We start from the raw sequence: 19,974 nt of genomic DNA, 5'->3' as shown, positions 1-19,974 counted from the left end.
TGATAACCTGAAGACCAATTATGAATAGTATCTATGCTGTATACTAATTTTCTACTGAGTGTATATTTGCGATATATGTCTTGTAATTTCTATATACATTTCCAATTAATACGTTAGTACAATAATTACGATGATCGTGTCTCGTTACAGTGTTAACGAGTTCTCAAAAAGTTTTGTAGAATGCATATAATATATTCATAAAAAATCTTGTGGTCGGTATACGAGTACTTCTGTGAACCACTGCTTTTTTGATAGAAAATTATGATATTCGTATGTTATGTTGCACATACATATACGTTTAACAGCGTACAAGTAACATATGGCATCGAGAAATGATCGGGAAAGAAGCGTGTATGGGGTCACTGAACCTTCCTATGAACTAACGACGCATCGTACGTATCCCTTTTCTTTCTTTTCGCGTTCGTTTCGGTTTTTTCCTGTTCCGTAAAAGAGAGGAGGCCGCCACACGCGCCTAACTGGCAAAACGTGTCACATGGCTCGCATCATTGTGAGAGACGCATGGTTTGTGGTAATGGTAATCCAATCGCCGGAGACTCGTTCGACTTGAAACTCACTTGTGGTGTCGCTCCTCTAGCTTCGCCTCGTGTCTGCCAGGCCGCTCGACTTTTCTGCTCGTTGGCCTTTTCGGGCTGAAAAACGACGCGACCACGTCCCGCTTTTTTCCCGTGCCGGCCGGTGGCTTTGGTTCGGGTTTCGATCTGAAATTTTCAATAAAAACGCTGTTTTTATATTTATGAGATATTACAGAGACGAGAATTTGTAAAATCGAGCAAACACGATTCGAATACGATCTTTAATTTGTAACTGGATTGTGAGTATAGTAGTAATCTAAGTTGTAAATTTAACAAATTGAAATTTGTGTACTTGTATTCTAAATTTGTATATTATTATATTTTTAACCTTGTATAATACATTAAATACAATGTATGTCGCGGAGACTTCAATTACACATATATTGCAAAGCCTATGGTTGATTGCAACAATCCTGTTGCTACATGCATTACAAAGTGACAAAGTGTATTAAATTTTCATGAGCGAAAGAGTGGACAAAAACGATGCATACGACATCACCGAATCACGTAAGATTTCTTCAAGAAATATGCAAATGACTAATAAAGGATTGTGCAACACGTAGGCGCGTTAACACTCCTACCTGCTCCCATAACAATCGCATGAACAGCGAACTTATTATCGAATTACAGTGACGAGGCTCCTTTACGTCTTTTTCATTCCTGTTTCTACATTTCTATCTGTAAAAATTCACCAGTAACTATATAGTATACGGTTTAATCTTCCTAATTCTGGTTATTTAAGTACAGTTCCTTTTTTATAAAAAAGATTTTTAAAAGAAATAAGGAAAGATTTTTAACTCTTATCTAATCATTGACCCACTGGAAAACATAACAATTTGAGACAAAATCGCATAATTTCTGAATTATTAATTTAATTTAGTTTTATTACTAATCCCTATCACAGTGAAAATACAAGTAAAATACAAAATAAAATAAAATACCCTAAATATAATATAGTAATATAATAGTAGTATAATAGTAATACAACAAATTATTAGACTTTACTATGCCCAATAGCACTATTTGGAGGTTAAATTTGAAATCTTAACAAAATCCTTTAAGAGTTTCTTTCTCGAGTTTCCTTGATTGATATTTTTTATTTTGCTAATAAAATGAAGTTTTTGGAAAAGAGACTAGATTGAAATTGTCAAAGTTAACTTAATATAGCGTAGAAAAGTGAACTTATACTGTTATGGAATTCATGGGTTCAATTACTAAATATATATATGTACTATCAGTTTGGTGAGCCATAAAATAAAGAAACAGAGATGACAGATCGAAAAAACGTAGTAGGTTAGATCTAGTTTCCTTAAAGATCGTAGGATTTTCTTGTGTCGTTACCAGTTACGACAGACTCGTTCTCTGCAATTAAACGAGATTAATCTTTGACCCACTTAATCTTGAGCATTTAATGAATTGCGTGATCTCAACTACAATGTGTTTCCTTAAAAAAGAATGTGGAGGAACTTGAACGGATTTAAAGTGTCCAGCAATTATGACATGCATCGAGATGTGACCAGATGATGGGTCAGTTTCATTGCTGACTGCTGGTCAATGCCCTCAGTCGTTCGATCCATTTACTAAGAATGGGGATCTAGTAAATCGGATCGATTTCATTTTGTGTCTGTACTTGGCTAATGCTCTCTTAACGTCTTACGTAAACTGCCAGTAACAAGTGGTCTTAACAAGGAAAACTGTTACTGGTTTCTCTACCGTAGAATATTTTTCTATATCTGGTCTGTGGATACCTATACAAATTCATATTTTGATGGAAATGATATAAAGAATAGAATCTATTTAAAGATTTATATCACACATTAGGTATTGTCAATTGAATATACTGTATATATGATATTTTATATACATTATATGCATTCTATGCATTTGTATATTTTTAAATTTTCCATAAATGTATAAAAATCCGCAAGCTGCCTATTCATGCGCATAATCTGCTCTTGCATTTGAAAACTGAAGGGCGTACGGGGAAAAACGGGAAATGTCCATTTTTCTTAATTTTCTATTCGATAACGCATTTTGTTGTGAAAACTATCACAAATCATAATAATCACAATATTCAAAATGTTTCCGTAAGATAACGTTAAAGATCCGGTGTATTGATTAAAAACAGGAAATGTCCACGCTGTACTGGAGCGAAACACAGACAAAAATAATTACTATTTTATTAGTCATTTTTTTGTATGACATCTAAGTAAGGTATAAACTTTACTTTATGAACAATGCAGGTAAATTCATTGAATGTTGTTAATTTTCTAGTAGACATAAATATCAAAACTTAATTTTTTCAATAAAGCTATTTTGTGACATTCTTTCTTTTCTCCTTACTCTTCATTCATGCACATAAACTGGGTCCAAGATTATCATAAAAAGTAGACTTGATAAGAGTAGACTTATTAATACTATATTTCTCTTAGTCTCGATACCATATATTTGATATTATCTTATAATAATTTAGAATCAAGAAATTGATAAAAATTTTATAGGGAAAGAAAAAATTATAGGGGACACCCGGGTTTGAACCGGGGACCTCTCGATCTGCAGTCGAATGCTCTACCACTGAGCTATATCCCCAATTTGATCACAGTTTCCAAAATGGCGCTACACTTATTCCAACAAACTAGTCATAAATAAATTTTTCCCAATAAATTATACTATTCATCCAGATTACAGAATAACTGATTCAAGTATTTTCAGAAATCTGAGTTAAAATTACTTTAAAATGTACTTAATTGGAATCAAATGAACTAGTGTTAGTACAGTCCAGTAAAGCGATTTGTAGAGAGAAAGCGACGCCAATGGCTGCGACAGGTAGATAACGGAATTTCTGGAAAAATAATCGCTCGACCGGTTTCTCGATGCGTAACAGACAAGGCAGGGTCTGTTGAAGGAAGCCATTACGATTGCGGTAACAAGTCAGGCTTTGGTCCCACGGCTTCCAATGTTTATTACATTAACCAACGAGTTTACCGCCAAGCCGACTACATACTATCGCCATCTATACGTCAACTTTTCGTATTTTCATTGTTATCGACTTATATCGACAATGTAGGAATTTTCAAAGATATATTATCGTTTGATCAAATGGAAAAATGAAATGAAATGCTCTGAAGTAAACAAACGCACGTATGTTTCGCAATAAATGGCAAAGTATAGAGGCGACTTATATAGGCGCCGAAGCAGAAAAAGCGAAAGCGAATTCTTAGTGTATATATCGTTTTTAACTAGCTTTCACTCTAAACGTAACGCAAATGAAAAACTTATCATAGAGGAATTATATTTATTAGGAATTGTATTTAGTGACTAAATCTCAATTAGTTCTAATATAACAATTCATATCTTCAATTAAATGATTTTGACTATGAATAATTAAATCTGCGGATATTTATGTATTTTTATATTTTTATGAAGATAACTAAAGAAGTAGAATTTAAATAGAGATTTGTTTACCAAATATTATAATAAACACTGTTTTGGATATTTTATATATTTTTGCATATTATGTTCACTGCATGCATTTCTGCACCTTCAGATTTCCCATAAATGTATAAAAATCTGCAGCCTATGAATAACTTATTATTAAAATTTTGTTGTTTACTTGTAATTATTATTAATTTGCGAAACATTTTTTAATCGTTTTCGGTATTGTTAACTTTACAATTAGTACTAGATAGTAAATATCAGTGACGTTAATAAAAATTGATGATGGTTGAAAATAATCAAAAATCGTTAGTGGTAACAAAAGAATCTTTTCGCCATCTGTAATAGTTAATGGCAACCAAAAACAACTTCAGTCACCAGTCACAATTATGGTCACCAGTAACCAACAAAATTTTAATTATCTATAATAACTATTCTTAACTAAATTCATATAAACTAATCGTGGGATACGATTTTTTATGCTATGCCCGTTTTAAATTTATGTTATAAAATTATGATCTCTGAATGTAATTGATTCTTATAATGGTACAACAAACAATTGGTACTCACCGGGCTTTCGTGGACTTGTTCGTGATTGGGATAGAAGTGGCTGTTGCCCGCTTAAACGGTGCCCGCCCTCCCGAACCCACGGACATTCCGCTTCGAGCCTGTGACAAACAGGAAAAGGCAACCAATTAATACAACACATACGATCAGATTTAAGAAAATATAATTAAACGGTACATCGTTCCCCCACTCGCCGTAAACCACTCTCGAGAGTATCTGATCCGAGTACATGTGAACGCACGCAAACGTCTTTGGATTAATAGTACAGGTGCAGCGTTGAAACCGCAAGTGTGACATCCTTGACAAGATATCTTCTCTTACGAACACGAATTCGATCTGTTCACGCAGTGGATACGTATTAACTGTGACTACCAACGAAACATGCACTAAATAATTATAGAAACGAAGGCCGCCACTCGACAACGCAATACTGGCGCATCTAACATTTTCCACAGTACGCGAATATACATATATATGTATGAACCAGGTATACATATTTTGAGAAGGACGGAACCCAGAGGTTCGTTTTGAATATTAGAATTATATTTAAGTGGCTACAAAAAATTTTTACATATCATATCACGTATTTTTTATAGTATTTATATAATATGTCGTTAATTAAGTCCATGTATACTAAATTATATCATTTAGTAGCATGTCTAGTAACACTTATGAGTACGAAAATTTAGTACTATGAAAACGAAATATAGGATCTAATAAAAAGACGTTTAATCAAAAAATAAAGGTATGTGGGAATATTCTTTTGTAGCCACTAGCCACTGTACATATATGCGTATGTACCGAGTTCCCTCCTAAAGCGTCCAATATTTGTCGAAACATGTTGTTTGGTCCACGTCCGCTACTGGGATCGATATAACTTTTCTGATACAAAAAGTCCCGATTTATTAATTGATCACGTCACAACTTTCACCGGGATCACAAACAAAACATTTCTTAACCTATAACGCACGTAGTTCACCCATAACATCTTCCATTAGGACTAAACTTCTCAAGTACACAGAAAACACGACGGAATTCGAGGTGATGCGATAAGAAGTAAATCGGCTGCGATAAGTCGAGAAATATCTACGAATACACGATGACAGATAATATATTATATCGACTTGTTCGAAAACTATTATAAATTACGTTATACAAAACATTTTGAAATTCTCTTAGTATGTATTATATATTAATAAAATTTGAAACGAATCTATAGATTATGTATATAGAAGTTATTATGTCTCAATTATACATGTACATACTTACATTATTATTTATATTTATAATATAGTCTACACTATAATATAGAATATTTTGCATAGCAGTCATAATACAATATATATATATATATATAGTTATAATACAATATTATAGTATTTAGGAGACTCATTCCAGGGTCATAGACAAAAAATGGAATACTCTTAAGCTTGTAAAAGCTATTGAATGCAATCAATTACCAAAAAGGATGAAAAAGTTTTCAAGAAAAGACTGATGAAATCATACATACGTATATGGAAAAAGTTCGAATTCTAGATAAATCTTTCTTAACTTTCGCTAAATATTTTCCAAACCTGATACATATATATTTGGGAATATTTGCTAGCTAATAGATAAAGCAGCGTTAATATGTTATAAATGAGTGTTGAAGAAGTTAGTTACAATGTGTTGAAGAAATACCGGTTCCCAGGAGAACTGGTGAGACCCAGTGGATTTTCAGCGAATATGCACTTGGGAGAGTTTCAATCAGAAGGGTACACGTCCGTATACGTAGCTATAAAGGTTCATCGAACCTCGCCTCGCGTACGGGTTCTCGGCCAATAATAAAGATGCATGCCCGGTACGTAACTACGTTCTGTACATACGTACGTAAGTACTACCCTGCACCCGTGGCCGCTTGCTCGACGCGAAATACTCGCGGCGCACATACTAAACTCGCAATGCACACGCGACCCGTTGTCCATTCTTCTACAGGGTGTCCCCATAGAGAATACAATCAAATTCTAATCTTAATTTGAGCCCTGTGTACTCTATTAAATTCATTCAATACAATTTCCTGAAACAGGCGTCTTTTGTACAGCTGTAGTTACAATACTGTAATAGTGGCTTCACAGATTTGAAACTATGATCATTAAATTGCAGATATTTATACATTTATGGAAAATACATAAGTGTAAAAATATATGCAAAAATACATAAAGTAAAATAAATTGCTGATTATTATTACATGTAGTTATATCCATATAGCTTTATCCTTCAGTTATATCCATAAGAATAAAAAACCGCAGTCTAATCATCATTCTAGAAGCAAGAATTAAAGTGATTATTAGGCTGTAAATTCTTATTTTATGAGAAATTTAAAAACGAATGTGGTATGCCAAAATGTAGTAGATCCGTTAAATTCAAGAAATTACGTTTCACATGCATCAGTCTTACATAAATTTATATAAATATTTACAGTTCAATAGGAACTAATAATATAATTAGTCCCTTGTTAAAGCTACATTCATACATGATATTACATAACCTAACTTCTTCGGCTTTTAATTAGGAAGTTATAATCAACTTTTCATGGGTACACAACTCATCAGAATGAACGTGCGGAGGTACTGTTTGATGGAAGAGCGTGATACATAGCGATACAAGATCCGTTTGTACATAAGGCGCATGTGCATGACCGGTTAGTCGCTGCTAACACTAAGTTGCGCGCGATTCCTGTCCGCCGAAGGAATTGAAATTCCTGCAGAAACGGATCGTTGCCCGGTGTTCTCGTGGAACAGAACTGGTCTTACATAATTGGCAAATTGACAGATTCGCCATTTGGACGAACGAGCGCGGACGTGTAACCCAATGGCTCGATAATCTCGCGTCTATCATTTACAGTTGATTATAAACGATCTGTGCGCTCGTGCTCTGTAGTTTGTTTGTGTTTGTGGCATGGCCAAACTCCTTCACTTTATGCAAGATTCTTAAATACTAATTTTTTGGGGGTCAGGATGGTGTTTAGGTTTCAGGTTAATGTTATGTAGATTTATAACAGCAGCAGGGTACAGTTATTAGTTCTAAAACAGATGGAGATGAAGGAGTTAGTAATTAAAAAAAAGTAAATTAATTTAAATTAATTTAAGTCTTCAAGTTTACTTGAACCTCTATAAGGTATTTCAATAAATAAGCAAAATAGATGTAGAAGAACTCCAAGATATGAGTATGAAATAGTAGAAGTACAGATTGCTGAGAATACATCACAGATAAAGTTTCTTTGGAGTCAGGATGATGTTCAGACTTCAGGTTAAAATTATATGGATTTAGTACAGCATCTGGATAGAGTTATTAGCTCTAGAACAGATACAGACAACATAGTTAGCAATTAGAAAAAACAAACTACAGGATTTTTTAAATATTCAAACTTAGTTAAATCTCTATAAGGTAGTTCAAAAACTAATAAATAAAACGAACTTGGAAAAACATCAAGACGTTGTTATAAAACAGAAGAGGTGCACAATGCTGAGGATGTATCGACAAATACAAGGTTCCATCGGATCTGGACGTTTTTCACGTCTGGCCGCAGGGTGTGGCGATGATAGGTTTGTTTCTTCGGCCTACACTTTGTCAACGGGAGCAGCTTGGACGGTACCGTCGCTCCGCTGGGAACACCAGACAGCCCACACACGCGACACCCGCGTAAACGATTCAACGGGTCGCGCGGTAACCTTTATTATCTCTTGCCTTTCCTCTCTAACGCCCTTTAAACCGACTTCGATAAGTGTCTCGTGTACATGGTGTCTTTATTATACCCTATTATACATAACTTTTTCTGTACATACACGTTTAACTAGAACCCCCAGAAACCCCACGTCTCTTCGTATATACGTATATACACTATAAAGTGTGACATAACCTCATCGTAACCGCACCTGCACATAGGTATCCAATTTTAGGGTCAGGTAGAAATGGCTGGTGGCAGTATCAACCGTAAACGGGCGTCCAGCGTGGCGAGGGAACAAACCGGTCACGAGAAAGAGAGAGAGAGAGAGGAAAATCGAAACGATCCGCGTGATTCGGCAGTTCAATGCGAACTGGCTACGTCCATGCCATTCCATTCCACGTTATTCCGCTGCTGTGACCTCTCCTGACTCTCCCTCTCTCTCTTCCTCATCGGCTCGTCCCTTCGCTAGACATCATTCCGAGCTCGGCGTTCGTCACACGAACAATCGGTTCCTCGATTTCTGTCAATGGTGTTTGTTTCCTTTTTTGTAATTAAATATTATTATCTGTGTGATAACGTGGAGCGTCTAGTCAGAATTTCCGAAAGAGTTCCATAGGAATAGAATGATGTACGAGATTACTAGTAATGCATTAGCCTCGAATAAACCAAATTGATCATCAACTTCACTTTTTCTGTCAATTCAATGTAGATAATGCAATTAGTTTCCAATTCTTAAAAAATGATGATTTATTGATGATTTACTGCTTACAAGTAAATGACTGATTTACAAGTAAATGACATGTGTAACAGTAAATTCCATCAAAAATCTTTTGAATATTTGGTAAATGCCACTTACAATAAATTTCTGCTTCTTTGGTACGACTGATAATCCACAATGTGACAAAATTTAGTAGAGAAAATTGATCCAAATTCGATCTATGACGGAATGATATTTCACATGCTCCAACCCGAAAGAAACTACAAGATACTTAGTACAAATACATATTATCAATCATATTAATAAGCCTTAATCTTTAGCGAGACCATCTTTAATACTTATTATATGTTCAAGGTAGTTATTATGGTGTATACTAATTTTTTAATAAATGCTAAGTATACGTTTGCAATAAATATCTTGCAACTTTTATATACATTTTCTATCTAAATTGAAATTTTACCAATAGTAAAATTTCACAATGTTCTATACATAGCACACGTCGTATGTACATCTCGTATCCAGTACATGGTAACTGTGAACAGATGGTACATCCATTTCTACTAATCCATTTCGTGACTAGTCACAATGTATCGAAGAAAAAATTCTAGTCATCATCGGAGAGATCCTCCAACATTCCATAGTATGACAAAAAATGCTGCACATGCGATGTCGTCACGACTTTTTACCTGTTAGAAGACACGCATGAACACATATGCATAAGCACCTATACGTGATCCATCGTTCGATTGGCTCGGTCGACCTTGGTACGCGCGAACTGGGTGACCTTCTGACCTAATCGCCGCTAATTTCATTTGCCGTGCGTGTGCATTAGGTAATATGCGAATCCCCGCGCGCATGGTGGAAGTCAGCTGCAGAGAACATTCTCCGGGAGAGCTCCTGTCGCGCTCCAAATACCTGTTCGTTTCTACCCACCTGGCGTGATTACGGCTCGTGGCGTCCCACGTAGATCTAACCATGGATCAAGAAGCTGGGGCTTTATCTGGTTGTCGTGAGAATCCATTTTTTCGCCTGTCACTTTTTCTCGCTGCTCTCGATTCGAACTCCACCCTTCCAGCTTCACCTGTAACCAATTTACTACGTTTCTGTCATCCTTTTTTTAGCCCTCGGACTCGGATTCAGGGTGAAGGTGGTGCCAACGATAAGCTATCGAAGTTTACAGGTTGAATGCCTTCGAGTTTTTCTGGTTCCAATTTTTAATTTAAAATTGATAATCTTAATAGCGCTTAAGTACCAAGGCATTTGTGTGTTTGGTATACTAGACTGTTCCTACTGCATTCTTTGGACCATTTCCGACTCAATTACATCTTCCTATTCTTAATAAATTTCTTGAGCTTGAATCGTTGTTAATGCATAGAATTCTTTGTTCTCAGTTTACGCTGAAGTTTGTTGTTTATCAAAATAAGAGACATAATAATTTAAACTCCAATAAAGAAGCAAAAGTCATTGCGATATTGATAAAATTATATTGTGTGGCATCTTTCAATTGAAAATTTATATTAAATCGCATTAGGCCTTATTTTTTCATATAATCGACATTATCAAACTTGAAATCCACCGGCATTAAATGATAGTAATAAGCTGCAAAGGGGTGCTACTTCTGAGAATCATGACTTATTATGCCAGCACCAGTCCAGAACCGTGTAATAGGTCGAATTAGTCATTAAAATTAACGGTACAGGCAGCAGGGCGGTATTTCGTGGTTTTTAGCACGGTCAGATGCAGCTAGAAGTAATTACGTTAACAGTTAACACTAACAGAGGGACTACGGCGATTAAAAAAATTATATGTTACTCACCGGATCCTACTGCAACACTTGATTCAAACTGTACTATCGATCGAACATCGCTAAATATTGATAACTGTTTAGTTAATTTACTATCACCTTTTTCTATCTCATCTTAAAACGCGATCTACTAATAAGAGGCGCGATCTGAAAGAGAACGAATGCGGAACTGCATGCGGCGCGAACGACAGCCCGCGAGAGACTGCCGGTTGCAATGACGATGCATCGTCTTCGACTTGGATGGGTAAAATGGATGGATGGATGGATAGACGGCGTAGCAGCAACGACTAATCACCATGGAGCACAAATACCAATGCAACGTTATTGCATACGAATATAAATCCGCAAACCTGCAATTTGAAAGATCGTTAGGAAAAATTGATAAAGTAATGCTTCCTGGTTTTTTATCCTATGTAGTACTGACTTTTATGTATTTGTCTTTATAGATTATCTCTAATCCTTTCTTCAATTTATATATATATATATATATAAATATATATATATATACTATACTATACATATATATATATACTATATATATATATATATATAGTAATATATATATATATAATACTATATATATATATAGTATAGTATAGTTGTAGTAATATGGTGGCTTATAAAAATATTTCAACATACACGATAGAAATCTTGTTTATATAAAATTGTGTATAAAACGCATTGAAATGTCATTAGCACTGTGATAAAGCACAATTGTCACAATTATATCGATAAAATTTGAAACTAATGTGAAAATGTTTGTTGAATCTCTATTACTGTTCCAATACTTAACTGTATTGTCTCGTGAATTGTATATATTGGTCAGAACCATCCTAAATAAATTTGATTAAAGAGGAGCATTAGGATTGACCCTCAACAAATAGGGTGATAGGTTTTTTACGTAACTATGAGGGTGGGTCACTTTGTCCTTGAATGGAAGAGTAGGTGGGACATGCACGTCAGGATGTTTGTCTTGCAATTAATGATATCTGACGATCAATATTCCATTGAAACTAAACGTTTGAGACAATAGTGCTAAATCAGATGAATCAGATATGACGCTTTTGGCTACCTATTGAGAGCCAAACTATCTTAACTATGTAGCTCAACATATGGCAATCAATTGGGCTAGATAAGATACGCGAGTAATAACTCATCGCCTAATTTATTCAATAAAAATGGATCACATATTAACTCCATAACCGTGTCGAAACTACTGTTACTTTAAAATAGTCTTTATATAATTAAAAGAAAACGAGACAACAGTGGCAAGGTGCCATTAAAAATGCAACAGTTTTGTGTTACGATGCAATGAAAAATAACTGACCATCATTCGAGTCGACATTGTGAATTATAACGGAAGCATAGAAACAGCTTGAAAACTCATGGTCCAGAAAAATATCTAATACTCTGTAATCTTACTTTCAATTTTCTCTCAAATTATAATCTACTTGCGGCAAAAAGAATATAATGCATTAAATATTGGGTCATCTCTTAAGTGGTCCTTAAGTCATCCTTTATGTGGCTTTTCTGAAAGTCTGAAATTGTTTAAACGTTTAGTTTAAAGCTTAAGATTTAACACTTAAAGTTTAAAATTGGAATAGAAAACTTAATAGGAAAAGGTAAAGAATTATAAAACAAAGAACATGAAAAAATTCATCATTGATTAATTGTTGACTGTAGTAATTTATACATTACATTAAGTATGCGCACTCTACTAGTAATATATCTACAAAGTAGTGGCCTTGAAGATGCCTTAATGTTTCCGTTAAGTTCTACATTACCTGACCTAGACTTCGCAGCAAATTTGATCGACAGAACCATACTCACAAAGAAGCAGCTGCAGCTGGAGGTACGGATGCGTCATATTCTGGCAAGTGCATCATAGAGAACGTGAGTATTCCTACCAAACTAGAGCGGCGTATGCTAAAGATAAGTCTCGGATTGGTGTATGTACCTACAACCGGTGCGGGAAGCAAGGGCAACCTTGGCCTTAGAAGTTTATATAACGAGGAAGCGCGAGGATCACGAGCTCAGTTGCGTTGATTCGTTTCGATCCACCGATACGTCAACTGGACAATCTCTCTCGACAGTCACGCTTTCTTGATGCACAGCTGCTTATAAACAACTTGGTCTCTTTTCAACTGTTCCGATGATAATCATCACTTTAATTATAGTTATTACATTGAACAGTTATTCCTTGGCAAAATTTCGAGTTTACAATTAGTGGTTTTAATTTAAGTCTTAATTGTAATTGGAGATGACTGATCTCATTTCGCAGCCAATATTTGGTTCTATATGCTACCTGGAAAACAGTCGACGATCAGTCTATGAAGATTAATGGAAGTAATTTTAACAAAAATGAAATTGTTAATCATTCCGTCAGTTATGGTAATACTTTGTTATATTGGAAATTTCCAATGTTGAAAGAGGAGGGGATAAGCTGATCCGTGAAAAGTGCTCAGATCGGTGGACAATTCGAAAGATAATACGGAACGGAATAGTGTTTGTGGACCGTTGAAAGTGAAACGTAGAGGCGGTGGTGACGAGAGGAGCGCGGTCAGATCGTTTGAACGTGACCATGGTGAGTAGTGGCAAGTGGCGCTTCCGGTGTGCGGGGCAAAAATCTGCATTCGGTCCCTGGAAAGTGTAACACTGTACTTTCTGGTTTTAAACATAACCATCGTGTCGAAGTAAAACGGTAATATTACGAAGCTTGATAATTTTAACATTTAAAAATTTTAAACTAGAAATGTTTGAAAATCGAAATAAATTGCTAATGCAGGATATTATTATCTTTAATAGAAATTGAACCTTCTTTGAGAATAGAATGATTATTTTATGAAGCCTATTTCCTGACGTACGAATCTTAGAAGTTGCAGTGCTATTTCTGGAGGACGACATTGAGACTCTACTGCGGAAAATATATGTTCAGGTGACGCGGCAAATCTAGAATTGGAAAAAGGCGATGCATCTGATTTTACTCTGGGCGTTGGTCGCCCTAATTGGCCAAGTGGAATGTAAATGCAGCCTAGCACGGATTGTAAATGACGAAAGGTCGATCGCTTACGTTTGCACTCACGGCGACCTGGACGACCTTGACGAGATATCTAGTGATGCAGATTGGATAGAGTTTACGGTGTCGAGGTTCAGTCTTATCACCGAAAATGCGTTCTGGCGTTTCAAAAACCTTCAGAGACTTTCTTTCTATAATTGTCACATCAATTTCATCAGTCCGGGTGCTTTTGCTGGTTTAGATAGACTAGAATGGTTGATATTCCATGGTACCAAAATACACGTAGCTAGGACCGCCTGGTTCCGCCCTTTGGTAAACTTGCGGAGACTTATCCTGGATAGGTAAATTTTATTTTTAATGGTTACCTTGTGAGCAAAATAGAGTTAAACGATTTAGAATTATTTTATAAACTAATCACAAATTATTCAAATCATAAAATATACAATGGCATACAAAAGCTTTCGTACACTTAACATAGAAATCTTTTATTTATGTATCGTGCGTGTTATATAAAACATTTGAGATTTTATTACCACTATAGTGAGATAAGAATGTCATGATTTTTTTGGCAAAATTTGAATCCGATCTGAAAATATATGAAGAAGTTGCCAAGATGTTTGTTGAAAACTTATATTTAGCAAAAAATCAATATACGATACGAATAAGCAACTGAAGCATATAATAAGAATAAAAAATAGTCACACTGAATATTATGATTAATTATTAATATTGTGGATGCTTGTCTAAAATGTTTAAATATTTTTGTGATCCATGCAAAATATACAGTACAATATACGATATACTTGTACTAAATAACATGTAACTACTGTACACATTTTCAGAATTGTTAAAAGTTTTACCAACACAATCATGATAATTGAGTGTCATTACAGTACTAATGAATATTCAATGTGTTTCATATAACACACGTAATATGCTTATAAAAGGAGTCAACAAATGTACGAATAATTCCCCGAGCCATTGTATGTATATGCTTTCTACATTGAAGAAGATAAAGTCGAATTTAAAGCAGAATGTTTAAAATTACCTATGTTATTCTCGGGATCTATTTTGATTACGCGAATCAAAATTGAAGCCTCTGCTAGGACAAAAATGGTACCGGTTACATAAAAACAACCCGATGAACGATGATCTGGTTGTCAACAGGGAACATAATTGAAAACATGATGTCACGATCTAAAAAGATTTCCAAAACAAGCATCGTAGGTAGAGGTTATTTGCAAGAAGAGACGTGGAAACGCGGCATTTCCTTCTTTGCGAAACGCCAGCGCTCTCATTGACTTCATTGTAAATCTGTTGTTACGTAAAAATGATAATAAACCTCGTAATCGTTACAAAGCACGTCGGGATTGTTTACAGATGCGATTTGGTGCACATAGAGCCCGACCTATTCCGCATGCTGCCCAGATTAGAAGTTCTTGGTTTGCGTGATAACGATCTCAACTGCTTACCGATCGATGAACTGTCTTATCTACTCATGCTCCGGACCGTACGAATCGATGGTAATCCCTGGCTCTGCGAATGTCGACGAAAACTTGATGAATATTTTCGATCTCGTTCTATCGTCCAGGAAGTCGAATGTTTGAAGCAAATTAACGACTGTAGGAAATATCAATGCATGACTCCCATTGGCTTCACTGTTCTTCCTTCTATTCTCACTACTCAACAATTACATGATTTTAATAGGGTAAGTACATGGTGGTCCATTACAATGTTAGTAAAATTTTAAAATGTTTTGCTATACAAATATCGTATGTCCATTTCTTGCAAAATTTGAGCTTTTATATATAAAAAATAGTCCTTGACTGTTTCTTGTATAAAAATTACATTTGTATCTAGATCATAATTTTGTCAAAAATAACATTTTTGTTTATTGTCTTTAGTCCATATAGAGTTATTTTTAAGAACCATGATCCATCTTTATCATTTTATGTTCCTAAAAAGGAACAATGCACAATTTGCATACAATTTTATAATAGAATGAATTAAGATAAATATGATACAAAAATTTCTCAAAAATGCATGCAAGTCCGCAATTTAATATTAAGCGTACTGTAGGTAATTTCATTTCTTAATTTTCCTAGTAATCTTGATCTTAATTACAGGATCGTACGATCATTCGTGGAAATGAATTTCAAACGAACGTATTCACTTCCCTGGACAGACTTCCAGATAAAACTACTTGGATAGAGATATCTGGTTTAAAGATAGACAAGTTACCAAGGTACGCGTTCTTTAGATTTGGGAATAGTTTGAGGACCTTGGATTTGGTCGACTGTGGCATCACTACGATCGAAGATGGAGCTTTTGCAGGTTTGCATAAGCTGCAACGACTGTCCTTAGTTGGTAATTGGTTACCAGTTCTGAGTGTCAATTGGTTTCGAGACCTCGTCAGTCTTCAACAATTAATTTTGGAACGAAATGGCATAGAGAAGATTGAAAGAACCGCATTGTGGCACGTTGGAGATTCTTTGCGACATCTCGATATTCAAGATAACTTGCTTCGATGCATAACCACTGAGGAACTGGCTAAATTGACAAAGTTAGAGAGGCTAGACGCAATGAAAAATCCATGGCTTTGTACTTGCAGAACAAATTTACAAAACTTCCTTACCGAGAGAAACGTAGGATTCGAAATTAATGCAGGCCGGTGTTATCAGAGTGAGAATGAAATTCCAGATGGCAGAACTGGCTGGCACGAGCAACAGGTATTACGCCAATCATTTTTTCAACCTGCTTAATTTAAAATGCTTATCTCAGAAACCAAAGACAACATTCATTTAAAATTTTTACAAAAAGGTTATTGAGAAAAAGTTAATTTTTGTCAAGTCTAAATGCAAGACAATAATCACTATATCTTCAAAAGATTTTTCAAAAAATGAACCTGATAAAAAGTATCAACTTTTCAATGTTTTGGTTACGAATAACCATTATCAGCGATGAAAGGAATTTTATTTCATTTACCTTTACTTATTTTGATATCTGGTAGCAGTAACCAAGTAAATTTTAATCACTTGCAATCGTTACTGGTAACCAAAGTTATTTAATCTATGATGTACTATAACTTTAATTTGAGTTATAACTAGACTACACTTTTCTATGCATTTATATAAAACTTTAAGCTGCAGAAATTATATAGGATTTCTCATAAATAAAAATAACTTCTACAGAATTTTATTGCTTTACTTGTATCCACATAAATATAAAGGTGCATAAATACCCATAGTCTAATTATAAGATTATGATCTCTGGTCGATCTCAATCGAGTAAAAATAATTATCTTCTTTTATGTGTAGACCATTCAAAATACTTCTTTTACCACTGGAAAAGTGCAATGGACTTCTTTCGAAAACAGCCTCAATCAAACGAACATTTCCGTAATTGGGACACCTCCTCCACCTTTTGTAACTCCTTCGCCACCAGAAATTCACATCGTTTCCGCTTCACCAACTATTTATACGGGTACTTGTAATCCAGAGGAAACCAGCAGCAATACAGTCTACACTTGTCGAGCCATTACATCAATCGAGGAACTAAATCTGATACCTTCAACAGCTCGCGAGATTCGAATTATCTTATCGAACATCAAGAAGATTCCCGAGAACACTTTTGCGCGCTTTAACGGTTACTTATCAAGGTTAGAGCTTCGAGACTGTGGTATCGAAAGTATCAAGCCGCGCGCCTTTTCAAATCTTCGTAACTTGGAACACTTGTCCCTTCGAAGCAACCAACTAGAGTCCATAAACTGGGATATGGTCCAAGGTCTTCACAACCTAAAACATTTAGACGTATCTCACAACAATATATATAGAATTACGAACGATGTGTTCGATCATTTACCGTACCTTATTAGTTTAGACGTGTCTGATAACGCCATGAACTGCATCGGTATAGAGTATATAGCCCATCAATTACGCTACTTATCGTCTCTGGATGTTTCTAATAACCCTTGGAGTTGCCTGTGTGGGACCAAATTAGCAGAATTTCTCGACTCACGAGGCATACAGTATAATAGGAGTTCACTCCTTTTGAAGGAAGATTGTTACGCTTCTTCGGTACCGGAAGTTACTCATAGTCCGTCAATTTCAGTGACAACTAGCCCAACGGCTAGGAACGAAACTATAGAAGGAACCTGCATTATCATGGAAGATACAACCAGGATTCGATATCGATGTACGGGTGGTAATCTGTTGTTGCTACAATCAATAAGGCAGGATGCAACATCGATTGAATTTTACGAGGGTCACCTACCTAGGCTACCTGCAGAGTCGCTCAGGAGATTTGTAAATCTACAAGAACTTGTTATTAGAAATTCTGAGTTAACCACTGTAGAGGAAGGCGCATTTAATGGTTTGAATAAATTAGAGAATTTGACGATACAGGACAATCCTCTGGAAATGGTTGGATCTTCCTGGTTTGCATTCCCGAACTTGGGAAGATTAGATTTGCGTGGTAATTCCATCAAGTATATCGAATCTGGATCGTTTCGATATTTAAATAATTTAACATATTTAAATCTCGAGGGTAATGACTTAAGATGCATATTTACTAGTGACTTAAACGATATGCCTAATGTTTATATCGTTGAATTTTCTGGGAATCCTCTGAAATGGAGGTGTAGAGTCGAATTGGAGCAATTCTTAGAGGCTCGAAAGATTAGGTTTATCAAAATCGAGAATTCCTGCGAGGGTAAGACATTGGTGAGAAATCTTTTACTGGTAAATAAGACGGATGGATCGTTTGATTGTCCATCAGAGTGTTCGAAAGCTTCCATTAGTCGAAATTTGTTCGTTCTATTTATACTACCATCGCTGATAACACTAGCCTATTAAGTGACATTAAATTCGATACCTAACTATGGTACAATAATATGTGTTCATTCATTGCAAAACGCATTTTGCACACCTGTTCGAATAATTAATAGAGACTAAATGTTTATACGTGTTAACAGAAATTTCCTTTCTGGTGATAGTATTACTTTCGTCGGTGAATTCATTTTAAGGAACGCCGAGTTTGCAACTTCTGTTTATAACTAGACTGCGAATCGTGTATTTGTGCAAAATTTAAAGATGCAAAAATGCATAGAATTCGTACAATATACAAGAATGTATGCAGTACCCAGAATAGAGCATTTCTTATGATTTCTAATAGGTAAAATGAATCTCCATTTAAGTTAGAACTTTTTAATTATGTTCACAAAAATATAAATTTGCATGAATATCTGCAGTCTCTTTATAACGTATGATAGTTTTTGACGAGTTAAACTTTATATGAATTTTATATACGCATAACTCTTCAAATAATCATTTCCGCGCCCCAAAATCAATATTTTTGGATTCTACATATCAAAAATCATCGTATATTATAAAACTAATTACAAATTCTGCGTATTCCTAAACGAAGTTGAATCTAATTTTTTAAATAATAAAGATACTTACACTGGACGAGTGTTATGAAATTCTGTAACGCAGTGCTTAATAAGCATAACATACAAGGATTTAGTAATGATAGCTGCTAAGAGGGACCATCGAGGATCGAGAATATGGAATATATTACAAGCTATAATTGCGTATATTTCTTTAATTTGCAGTTTAACTAGTTACTTATTAACGTTACGTGCCATATCATATTTTATTAGGATATCAATATATTCTTGTAAAAAAATTAGATTTTATTTTTTGTATAAATATCTTCAATAAGAAAAACTGTATTACAGTTAAATATTTATTATGTTACAACTGTAAGTAATTTAGGAGGACACGAACGAAAGCAGCTATGTAAGAAAGATTAAACCAGCGACGAATTAACTAATTTATGCTTGAATAGTTGTAATTTGCAATTGCACAAATAAATAATTTATTGTAAGCTGACCTAACTTTTATTCTTCATCCATTAATCAAAAACAGTCTTTGAAACTGTTACAAATTACGCGTTATGTTACAAATTATATCGATGTAATACAATAAAAAATATAAAAAATTTCTGTACAAAGCTGCAACACGTACTCAAAAGCCCGGCTAGCTCAGTCGGTAGAGCATGAGACTCTTAATCTCAGGGTCGTGGGTTCGAGCCCCACGTTGGGCGAATATATTTTTTTTCTTTTTCTATGATAAA

The 19,974-nt window shown here is 35.0% G+C and overlaps 2 protein-coding genes, 1 long non-coding RNA gene and 2 other non-coding genes across 17 annotated transcripts in view; 2 read left to right on the top strand and 3 right to left on the bottom strand.

The window, feature by feature from the left end:
- LOC138188228 (cytospin-A) overlaps positions 1 to 11,133 on the bottom strand; it is a 28,854-nt gene extending 17,721 nt beyond the window's left edge. The window contains exons 1-4 of one of the 7 annotated variants that reach the window (XM_069129814.1): positions 10,836 to 11,133; positions 9,953 to 10,100; positions 4,599 to 4,696; positions 576 to 719 (exon numbers count right to left, since the gene is read on the bottom strand). In XM_069129814.1, coding sequence (XP_068985915.1) covers positions 576 to 719; positions 4,599 to 4,684 — 230 coding nt within the window. In that variant the 5' untranslated portion in view covers positions 4,685 to 4,696; positions 9,953 to 10,100; positions 10,836 to 11,133. Of the gene's footprint in view, positions 1 to 575; positions 720 to 4,598; positions 4,697 to 4,772; positions 4,971 to 5,396; positions 5,571 to 8,509; positions 8,965 to 9,952; positions 10,101 to 10,835 lie in introns of those variants that run through there. The other 6 variants (XM_069129811.1, XM_069129812.1, XM_069129813.1 and 3 more) reach the window with 6 other exon arrangements.
- Positions 3,111 to 3,182, bottom strand: TRNAC-GCA (transfer RNA cysteine (anticodon GCA)). Its single transcript has one exon. It is a non-coding gene; the product is annotated as a tRNA-Cys (tRNA).
- A 375-nt stretch (positions 11,134 to 11,508) lies between the features above and the next one.
- On the bottom strand, positions 11,509 to 12,907 carry LOC138188254 (uncharacterized). The gene is made up of 3 exons (XR_011175439.1): positions 12,781 to 12,907; positions 12,608 to 12,693; positions 11,509 to 12,361 (listed from the first exon to the last, which is right to left on the bottom strand). It is a non-coding gene; the product is annotated as an uncharacterized LOC138188254 (long non-coding RNA).
- Positions 12,868 to 19,730, top strand: LOC138188232 (slit homolog 1 protein). 7 transcript variants are annotated; one of them, XM_069129824.1, is made up of 5 exons: positions 12,868 to 13,407; positions 13,759 to 14,180; positions 15,220 to 15,547; positions 15,966 to 16,568; positions 17,157 to 19,730. In XM_069129824.1, exons 2-5 carry the CDS (start codon positions 13,792 to 13,794, stop codon positions 18,690 to 18,692), a joined length of 2,856 nt encoding a protein of 951 aa, XP_068985925.1. In that variant the 5' UTR covers positions 12,868 to 13,407; positions 13,759 to 13,791; the 3' UTR covers positions 18,693 to 19,730. The 7 variants fall into 7 exon arrangements, with proteins under 7 accessions (XP_068985925.1, XP_068985924.1, XP_068985921.1 ...); XM_069129823.1 differs by having other exon boundaries at positions 13,697 to 14,180; XM_069129820.1 differs by having other exon boundaries at positions 12,868 to 13,524.
- A 141-nt stretch (positions 19,731 to 19,871) lies between these two features.
- On the top strand, positions 19,872 to 19,944 carry TRNAK-CUU (transfer RNA lysine (anticodon CUU)). The gene has a single exon. It is a non-coding gene; the product is annotated as a tRNA-Lys (tRNA).
- Positions 19,945 to 19,974: the final 30 nt, after the last annotated feature.

Source organism: Bombus flavifrons, chromosome 16, assembly GCF_040668555.2.
Source record: "Bombus flavifrons isolate JBK064 chromosome 16, iyBomFlav1_principal, whole genome shotgun sequence".
Classification (NCBI taxonomy): Eukaryota; Metazoa; Arthropoda; class Insecta; order Hymenoptera; family Apidae; genus Bombus; species Bombus flavifrons.
This window is presented reverse-complemented; position numbering and strand designations above follow the sequence as displayed.

Coding starts and splice junctions, on each gene's coding strand:
- LOC138188232 (XM_069129824.1), top strand. CDS start 13,792: ATGCATCTGATTTTACTCTGGGCGTTGGTCGCCCTAATTGGCCAAGTG. Junction 14,181..15,219: donor CGGAGACTTATCCTGGATAG/GTAAATTTTATT, acceptor GATTGTTTACAG/ATGCGATTTGGTGCACATAG. Junction 15,548..15,965: donor AATTACATGATTTTAATAGG/GTAAGTACATGG, acceptor TCTTAATTACAG/GATCGTACGATCATTCGTGG.